Consider the following 10399-nt stretch of genomic DNA (forward strand, 5'->3'; position numbering starts at 1 on the left):
TTAATCCTGTCTTTTGTGCTGTTTTATTTTGTTGGAACTCATGTCATGGGAAAGTCCGCCTCAAAGCCTCTAGACCTGGGTCTGCTTCACTTCAAGGAAGTTAGGGCTCGATGTCGAAACGGGAAAGATGCCTATGTTCTGCACATCTCCATGGCCTGCTTTCGAGTCCGGATGGCCCCCTGAGGGTTCTTTTCACCTTCCGATCATAGAAGCAATAGAAGACAGAGTTTATCAACGTATGGGGGGCCATCCAGGTCAGATCCCATACATTGCTGTCTGGAAGGATCTGGTCACTAACCCACCCATTTGGGTGAAACGCTTTCTCGCTTCAGCATCTTCTCAGATTCAGGTGACTCAAACCCCAGAAGAAGAAAAGCCGAGGCGAATTATGGCCTCACCCTCAGCACCCCCTTACCCGGTTTTACAGGGAGGAGCAGATGAGGATCTCCTCTTTCCCCCTCCACCTTACTGACCTTCCCCAGTTCCCTCTGACCCTGCTCCTAATGTCCCATTGCCTCCACAGCCGTCTTCCTCTGCTCCATCCCCTCCCGTTGACAGAGGCCCAGCATATGGGACCCATGCCCTAAGGGGCACCACCCCAGAAGTAGACTCCACGATGTTCCCCTTGCGAGCCACGGGACCTATAGACGAGGCAGGAAATCAGCCTCATCATTATTGGCCTTTGCCTCCTCTGACCTTTACAATTGGAGATCTCAACCCCCCCCCCCTACTCAGAGAACTCCAAAGGCCTCATTGGGTAGTTAGAAACTGTACTCACCAACCCACTCACCAACCCACTTGGGATGATTGTCAGCAATTATTACATGTTCTGTTTACAACTGAGGAGCGAGAACGGATCCTGCTGGAAGCACGAAAGCTCATTCCTGGCCCGACAGGGGTGCCCACCAAAAACCCCGCTGACATAGATGCCAGTTTCCCCCTTTGCTTTTGCATGCTTGCTTCGGCTTCCCTGGTGGTCTCTGGTTTTTGGGGGCAGTATTCAAATCAGGGTACAAGAGAGTAAAGGTCATTAGGCTGTTTATATCTCTAAGAGAAGGTACCCAGAAAAACAGGATCCCCAAGAGACACAATGTCTGCTCTCACTGTCCAAAACAAATGAAACATTTTTGACATTTATCACAATAGTGACTTGCAACCACATCCAGGAGTACAAAAAAAGTCACTTCTCAGTTAACTGCTCGGCTAGGAGGAAAATTCTAGGTGGCTTGCCTTAGTCACATTAGGGTCTATCGAGTTTGCTCATCTTTTCTCTGACCAGGTGCAATCACTCCTCAGGGACAGCACAGGGGGACAGACCGCTCCTGACACTAATCAGCAAAGCAGCCGAGGGTTGGTGCCCAAGCAGAAATGATAGTTCCAGGAGGGTAAATCGTGGTCGCTGCCTGGCGACAAGACACTTGGCACACTTGCCTTACCCTCGCGAGGAATTTTCACTCAACCCTGAGTCCAAGGTGCCTCCCAACAGGGATGTACCCCTCCCCCCCAAAGCAGTGAAGGCATTCTCAGAGATGGGTCTTCAAGTAGGAGCTCATAGTTTCTCAACTGTTCCTGACAGGAAGGCTGGGAAGTTGTTCCTTCTCTGCATTTGAAAGTCCTGCCTGCAGGCCAGCAGTTTACCAGTGAAGAGACTGCTTTGCTGGCTTTTCAGACAAATTTCTCCTACTTGAGCTGGGATTTCTCCACAAAGATCTTCTGAGAAAGAAACAAGGAGGAGAAGATGAAAGATGAAATGGCCAGTTCTCAGGTAAGTCTTGGACCCCTGGCCGGAGGCCCTGTTGTCTTTTTCTCTGAAAATTTCACGCATGTAGAAATTGTGGGGACCTGGGTGTCTCTGCCAGTTGAGCATCGGATCTCCATTTGAGTTCAGGTCCTGATCCCAGGGACCTGTGATCCAGCCTTGAGTAGGGATTCCTGCTGCACTTGGAGCCTAGCGAAGATTCTCATTCTCTTCCTCTGTTTCTCTCCCTCAGTTTGCATTTTTTTCTTTTTCCCTCCCTCTTTCTCTCTGTGTCCTCCCCAAAGAATGAAACAAGAAAAACCTTGCAGACACCCTGGCTCAATGAGTACCTGACAACATCTGTCTTCACCTTGTAACAAGAGACCACGTGGCTGCACTGCATGTTTGTGTGTAACCGTATCTGGGGGCACAACATATATAAAAACTATGCCACGTGGTGTTCAGGGCTCAGTTCTTTGGGTACGGACCCAGCTGAGAGGTGCCAGGAGAAATAAAGTTGTTTCCTGGGAAGGAAAGCCACAGTGTGAGAATCCTGCTACAAAATAAATTTTAAAAAATTTTTTTTCTTTTGATGGTTCTGCTTTATGCTGTCACCTAATTTTTAAGCTTCTCAGAAATGATACTCAAGGTCAGGTGTTTAGAACACTCCTCCTCTGTACCCCAGAGACCTCTCCCTTCTCTCCAACCCGGGTTCCGTTGGGCAGCAACACTTGTCACTTTGAATTAAATTCCTGCCCGTATTGAAAATAGTCTCTTCGTGAGGGGTTCAGACTGGAGGGTGTTGCATCAGTTTCCTGTTGCTGAGGGAATCTGGTCCTGGGGTTGCACTCAAGGAGAACCGTTTCCGTTTGGGTCTGAAATCAACGCTTTCACTGCTCTGGGAGAAAAGATTACGAAAATGCACAAATACATACGGTGGCTATGAGGCACAGAATGCCCTAGAATGTTCCTGCTCCTTCGAATGTGGAAAGGATACTTGAAAATATTCTAGATACTACAAGACATGGAAACTCTATGTGATTGAAGGGTGTATAAATCCACTGTATCCCGAAAGTTGTTTATATTCTGATTTACTGCTTGGGGGTCCCAAGAACGCACGGGGGATCCTGAATCCAAAGGTGTGCCTGAGGCACTGCGATTAGTTTGTTTCCTGTTATCTGTTATTATCTTCTTTTACGGGGCTTGATGCTCTGTGCCATATTTCTCCCCTGTAATGTTCATATTTTCCTTCTAATCAGGTGAAATGATTTTAGGAAGATTCCCTGAGTGATTTCCAAACACCATCATATTTAAACTGGAATCTTCTTTCTCCCCGTTTCTCTTTCCTTCTAGTTTTTTAAAAGTTTATGTCTTTTGAGAGTGACAGACTAGGAGCAGTGGAGTTGCAGACAGAGTGCATGAATTCCAAGCAGGCTCCACGGGGTCAGTGCAGAGCCTGAATTCCACGCTAACCTCCCAAAACCATGAGACCTTGACTTGAGCTGAAATCAAGAGTCAGATGGTTAAGTGACTGAGCACCCAGGCACCCTGGTTTGGCCATTTTTGGTGAGGAGAACAAAGGCACAAGAAATGTAGATAAAATTCAATTTTCTTACAACTTGCAACCCAATGGGAAATACTGGAGACTGGCAGAGGAGGATATGGCTCAAGGAGTGTACACCTGCTTTAAGGTTAATGCTTTTCGAGAGGCAAAACGCTAGCTTCGCTTGACCGTAGCCAGACTCTCACGATCCAGTGAGTTTTCTTTTCCTATGAAAATCCCCTGGGAAACTTTTATGTCCACCCCACAGCTTAAAGTATATGATCAATGGCTCCTCACAATCACACTGCTGCTCATTCTATCCACAGATCCTGTCCCTGTGCCGTAATAAGGTCAGCCTCGCTCACCCAAAGGGCCTCAAGAATACTTTCTTGAGCATTTATTTATTCCTGGCCCCCCTGAGGTCACTTTTCGTGGGGCAATGAAGGTTCTCACTTCCGTGTAGTAGCTGTAATGACCTCCGGGAGTAGAGGTTCTGAGTCAGTCTGTCCTTCATCCCATAGGTTATTGTCTTTGTAGTTATGACACAGACATACTCTTGTTTGTACTTTTTTGTGTTCTTAGAAAGTGATGAATCACTTAATTAACAAGTATGGGCTCCTGAACATCCTGAAGTACCAGAGAGTACCAATGATGATTGAAACAGGCACTGGTTTCAATGAGAGGCACCTGGGTGGCTCAGTTGGTTAAGGCTCCAGGTTTGGCTCAGGTTCATGGGTTCAAGTGCCACATCAGGCTCTGGGCTGACAGTTAGCTCAGAGCCTGGAGCCTGCTTTCGGTTCTATGTCTTCTCTCTCTGCCCCGTCCCCTTTTATGTTCTGTCTCTCTCTGTATCAAAAATAAATAAAACATTTTTAAAAAACCCAAAAAAGCCAGTTTTTAGTCACCCTGATAATTTTCTATTCTATCACTTCTCATCTTATATAACTATTTGCAAACGGTATGGATGTGGGCATGGAAGGTATAACGGTAGATCGGTTTTGTGTGCACATTTTCTGAGCATTATTCTCAGGTTTGACACCGGTATGAACATTGATTTAGGGTCCATTGGGTGTATTAACCTGTGTGTCCTTTTACAGGAAGTGACTGTAGGTCAGTTTACCTGAGATAAAATCTGATCTGTACCGTGTACTGGATGCTTGACAAAAGATTCACGAAAAATAGAAGAGTCATGTGTTCTCTTAGATTATTATAATTTGTTTTCCATGACTTTATGAGAAACTGGTAGATGCTCTCTACTAATCAGGAGATGCTTTTAAGCCTTGTTGCCTTTCTTGCTAGCCTCATAGAACTGGTAATTGCTATGATCCCATTCAGTTCCAAGTCCTCCAAGTGTTCTTGTTATTGAATTCTTCCTATTTGTTATTGAAATACGTATCCCTTGACTCAAAGACTACTGCTATGTTAGAAATGTGAACAGGGACCTTTCCCAGAACTCCTGAGCAGAATCTGCATTTTAATAAGATCTCCCTTGCACTGCTGTGAATTCTGATTCATGTTAGAATATGCTAAGTATATCTGTAACTCATCAAAAGTTTCCATTAAGAAAGAGACACCACATGACCCACTCAGCTGAGCTTCCAAGTTCAGCTCAGGACATGATCTCTCAGTTTATGAGTTTGAGCCCTGTGTTGGGCTCTGTGCTGACAGCTCAGAGCCTGGAGCCCACTTTGGATTCTGTGTCTTTTTTTCTCTCTGCTCCTTCCCTACTCATAGTCTGTCTCTCTCTCCTTTAAAAATGAGACAATCGCAAAAATATTTTAACACAATAGACATGTGCTGTCTTTCAAAACTAAACAGTCACAATTTTTTTTTTTACAAATAGACACCACCTGTGCCATTGATGTAAATGCACAATGCAAAAGTGTGTACGTCTACGGGGTGGCTGGCTGGCTCAGTCAGTTAAGTGTCTGTCTTTGGCTCAGGTCATGATCTCATGAAGTGTGGGTTCAAACCCCACCTCAGGCTCTGTGCTGACAGCTCAGAGGTTGGAGCCTGTTTCGGATTCTGTGTCTACTCTCTCTCTGACCATCTCCTGCTTACGAGCTCTCTCTCTTTCTACAAAATTAATAAATAAATAAAGTGTGTATGCCTGTGTTGATGCCTTTATTTTACAAATTCTGTTGAATAAACCAATATTCATTTCGGTTTATACTTCAATGTTAAAGAACTTATTTGAGCATAATACTGTGTCCCCCATCGTCTTACTCCAGAAAGTAAGAAATTCATCTAAGCCAAACCCAGTACTCCTAATGTAACTGAACGAACAGGAGTTTAGTCCTTGATGAATCATAAAAATTCTACCTGGCAGGGATGTCAGACAAGGAAAATTTATTTGTAGGAAATAAGGAGATCACAAGGCACAACTTCAAAATTAAGATGCTCAGAGGAAGGGGAATGGTTTCCTTTTTTTTTTTTTTTAATATCTTAACTTTACTTGACAGACAGAAAGGGCGGAGGAGGGGCAGAGAGAGAGGCACAGAGAGAATCTCAGGGAGTCCCTGCACCATCAGCACTGATGCGGGTTCGAACTCACAAACTGTGAGATCATGACCTGAGCTAAAACCAAGAGGCAGAAGACTGAGCCATTGAGGCGCCCCAGCATGGTTCCATGTATTTAGGGTTAGGGTGGATATTTAGAAAGGGGAGGCTGGGGATACAGTTGCACTTGAGCCTTAAGAACACAGTTCTATACATTTTCAGTCAGTTACATAGTAAATGGCAGTTGTGCTCTTCCTTGGGGCGAGATCTAAGTCTTAAAATGAGATCGAAGGGAGCTCCTGGGGGGCTCAGTCCCTGAAGCTTCCATCTCTTGATTTAGGCTCAAGTGAGGATCTCACAGTCTTGAGATAAAGCCACAAGTCAAGCTCCTTCCTGAGTGTGGAGCCTGAGCATGGATCCCGGTTGGAATTCTTCTCTCTGTACCACCCATACTCGCGCTCTCTCTTTCAGGAAATAAACATTTTTGAAAAGTAACTGTGTTCACTCCATGCTCTACTCTGATGTTCATCTGCATAGATGTGACGCAGGGGCTAAACCCAAACTGAGCCACGTCAGCCCTTCCCCAGGGCAGTCATTACCTTATGTATTTCCACCACAGCACACTGAGCTCATGGGTGTGTTTCCTGCAGTAAAAGGGAGGTGTTATAAGAGGCTAAGTAACATGAGGGACTGAGGCCTGTGGGCACATGCAAGTAAGCAGTGCAGATCGGGTCGCGGGGTCCAGCTGGTGACATGATCTCCCTCCTGCATCTTAGGTACCATGAAGACCTCCTGCTGTGTCCACTTGGTAACTTTGGGGTTTGTTGCAGGGACTGCTGACCTTCAGGGATGTGGCCATCGAATTCTCTCAGGAGGAGTGGGGATGCCTGAACCCCAGTCAGTGGGAACTGTACAGAGATGTGATGTTAGAGACCTACGGACACCTCGTCTTCTTGGGTGAGGCTAACTCCCTCTAGATTTTCCAAGCGCCACTCAAGGGTTTTGTTACTTCCCGTGAAGACTGTCTCTTAGAAGCTTTCTCTTGCATGCCTGTGATTCAAATCTCTACAGTAAAGAAAGAAGGAGGGGGTGGCAGATGTAGAGAAAAGTCTTACTGATGTTTCCTTTCAACTGAGTTTTCCCTTCCTTAGAGTCACATCATCATTCCATAGATGGATGGCATTTCTAAATAGTGAGTGGGATAAAATGATATTTCCATCTTCAATATCAATTTCTATTCATGTTGGTAGTGGTGAGACTCAGAAGTGGAGATCAGGATGTGAAACTCGGAAATCCATCTTGTGTGTTCCAAAGGGGCAGTGGCCCAACAGCATTTGGGCATGATTTTCCAGAGTTCCAGAATGTCCTCTTTTCTCTACTGAGTCCAATACTGGGTTGAATGGTAGAATCTCCAGCAATACTCTATTGTTTTGCCCTAACAAACAGGTCTTGTTGTGTCAAAGCCAGACCTGTTCATCTTTTTGGAACAAAAGAGGGAGCTATGGGATGTGAAGAGAAAGGAGACAGTAGCCTCATACCCAGGTAAGTGGGAATGAATGAGGCAGATGACAGAGGGGAGGTCCAAATGTGAAGGATGAAGAAAGGCCATACAATGTGATTTGAGCAGCCATTCTGGAATGGAAATCAGTTTGTAAAACCTAGTTTTCTGTCAATACGTTTCACAGAGGCCCATCTGCTTTCCAATACATCACACTCTCACAAATCTCTAAGTATTCTCCTTCAGTTCCACTTAAAGGTCCTCCACGTTTACAGTGAGGGCCTCCATAATCTCATTGGCTCTCCATTGCTTTGAGGGCTTGGGGTTTTCTCTGTGTTTCTGAGGAAGTCTATATTTGTTCATTTCTGAGTGTTTGCCTTGAGTGAGAAGTGTGTCAGGGTAGCAGTAGGCATATTGGGATTTGGTGCAAAAATCCCAGGAACAGGGGACAGAGCCCATCTAAATTCTGCTTAATGCTTTCCAATATATGGAGGCTTTAATCCTAATCATACAAAATTAAGACCCACCAGGTTCATCAGTTGATAAACACCTCCCTAAAATGAGAAAATCTAACCCTTTATTTCACTTCAAAAGTTCCATTTTGGGGCACATGTGTGGATCAGTTGCTGAAGGATCTGACTTCAGCTGACGTCATGATCTCACAGTCAGTGAGTCTGAGTCCTGCACAGGCCTCAGTGATGACAGCACAGAGCAACCTTGGAATCTTGTCTCCCTCTCTCTCTGATCCTCCCCTACTTGGTGTCTCTCAACATAAAGTAAACTAAACTTACAAAAAGTAAGAAAAGTTCATTTTGGATGTTATTAACTAAAATACAAAATTTCCACTCTATCTGTTCCATTCCTCAATCGTAAAATAACTTAAATCTCTTATTTTCCTGGAATTTCTACATAAATAAATGTCACAAGGGAGATAGAACATTTAGAATTCAAAACTTGAAGCCTATAATAAAACCTCTATTCACTTTTTCTTAATCATTGAATCATTTTATAATTTTGTCATTTGTAATAGGATGTTCCTCTCACTTTGTCATATACGTTTTCACGTTCTGAGTAGTTGTATGTGAGATTACATTTGGATTCATTGTATCAAAAATTTTAAAAATCGTTTCTAATGTTTATTTTTGAAAGACAGAGCAGGCATTGAGGGTTGAAAGAGAGGGACCCACCAAATTTGAAGCAGACTCCTGGCTCTGAGCTGTCAGCACAGAGTCTTCCCTAAGGCTCCAACTCCTAGACTCTGAGATCGCGGCCTGAGCCCAAGTCCCACGCTTCACCTACTGAGCCACCTACCCACCTCTGTAGCTCTAAGACTAAAATCTCAGCGTGTAACCATGAAAGAGGGCCTATTTTGATTTATAAGCTGGTTTTCATACAGAGGAAAATTGCAATGTATATTCATCAATATTAACCCCGGAAATCTCTAATGAAAGCCCCTATGTATTTAGCACTTACAAGACATTATTACACAGAATTCAAGGGTATAACTCAATTTTCAGAATCAAGCCAGCAACGTTCACTTCTTTTGAGGTTTTCTTATTCCCATTTACTTTGAGAGATGGAGAGAGCGAGGGAAGGAGGGGCAGAGAGACAGGAGACAATTCCAGGCAGGCTCCACAGTGTCAGTGCAGACGGAGATGTGGGCTGGAACTCACAAAGGATGAGATGAGGAGCTGAAACCGAGAGTCAGACCCACAACCCTCACTGAGCCACCCACGCACCCCAAAGCGTTTCATTTCTAAACATACAAACAGCATCAAAGTTGCAAAATATGCCAACAATGACATCATTTAATAATATGGGGATTATGGGGCGCCTGGGTGGCTCAGTCGGTTGAGCCTCCGGCTTCGGCTCAGGTCAGATCTCACGTTCCTGGGTTCGAGCCCCGCATCAGGCTCTGTGCTGACAGCTAGCTCAGAGCCTGGAGCCTGCTCCAGATTCTGTGTCTCCTTCTCTCTCTGCCCCTCCCCCTCTCATGCTCTGTCTCTCTCTGTATCAAAAATAAATAAAACATTAAAAAAATTTAAAAAAATATGGGGATTACATTAACATACAATCTGAGTGATGTGAAACACTAATGATTTGAGGTTCCTGGGTGGCTCAGTCACTCAAAAGTCAGACGTTACCTTAGGTCATGATCTCATTGTTTGTGGGTTCCTGTCCCCCATCAGGTTCTGTGCAGACAGCTCAGAGTGGAGGCTGCCTCAGATTCTGTGTTTCTCTCTCTTTCTGCCCCTTCCCCTCTCACACCCTCTTTCCATCTCTCAAAAAATAAATAAACATTAAAAAAGATAAGTATTTTAAGAAAAAGAAAAAAGTAGTGATTCCTTTTTCCTGAAGTTGACTTTTTCTGATTTCAGTTTTTTGTATGACAAATTCTAATTCTAAACATCAGAGAGTAGCAAGTGGAATGCCTTTTCTTTCATTTTTACCTTTCAGCTGTATTTCCAAATGAAACTGACAGCCTCCTTTCAGAGACGTTTATAGGAACTTCTGTGCAAAGAGGGTCAGTGGATGGATATAAAGGTAGTGCCCTTGAGGATGGACACTTAATGAGAGACCTGAACAAGGACCGGGACAGTGAGTGGCCGCAAGCACACCTGGGGACTCCTATTCCAGACTACGGTAGTGAATGGCATCCATGTGGGGAGGTCTCTGTTCAAAGCGCCAACATCATTACACATAAAAGCACACATTTAGGAGAGAATCACTCTAAATATGACGCATGTGGGGAAATACTTAACCAGGCCTCCAGTGCTGGTGATCAGAAGAGGATTCATGAGGGAAAAAGCCCATACACATGCAATGAACCTGGGAACATACTTAGTCAGTCATCAAGACTACAAATCACTAAGACAATCCATGCCGGACAGAAAGGTTACCTTTCTAAGGAGTGTGACATAGCCTTCAACAGGCACTCAGCACTAATTCAACACCTGCGAGTGCACACTGGAGAGAAACCTTATGAATGTGAAGAAGGCAGCAAAACCTTTAATCATGCTTCATCAGTAAATGTATGTAGACTGATCCATACAGGAGAGAAACCTTACCAATGCAAAGAATGTGGCAAGGACTTTACTCAGCAGTCAGGCCTTAACAAACA

At 44.4% G+C, this 10399-nt stretch overlaps 1 protein-coding gene across 1 annotated transcript in view; it reads left to right on the forward strand.

Moving 5' to 3' along the window:
- Window positions 1-6487: 6487 nt before the first annotated feature.
- The window catches only part of LOC115292548 (zinc finger protein 420-like), an 88301-nt gene continuing 84389 nt past the window's right edge, over window positions 6488-10399 (forward strand). Inside the window, exons 1-5 of the mRNA XM_029940617.1 lie at window positions 6488-6493; window positions 6611-6737; window positions 7227-7322; window positions 8437-8445; window positions 10174-10274. Of these exons, the coding sequence (XP_029796477.1) occupies window positions 6488-6493; window positions 6611-6737; window positions 7227-7322; window positions 8437-8445; window positions 10174-10274 (339 nt within the window). The remainder of the gene's footprint in view (window positions 6494-6610; window positions 6738-7226; window positions 7323-8436; window positions 8446-10173; window positions 10275-10399) is intronic.

The sequence above is a fragment of the Suricata suricatta genome, chromosome 5, assembly GCF_006229205.1.
Source record: "Suricata suricatta isolate VVHF042 chromosome 5, meerkat_22Aug2017_6uvM2_HiC, whole genome shotgun sequence".
Classification (NCBI taxonomy): Eukaryota; Metazoa; Chordata; class Mammalia; order Carnivora; family Herpestidae; genus Suricata; species Suricata suricatta.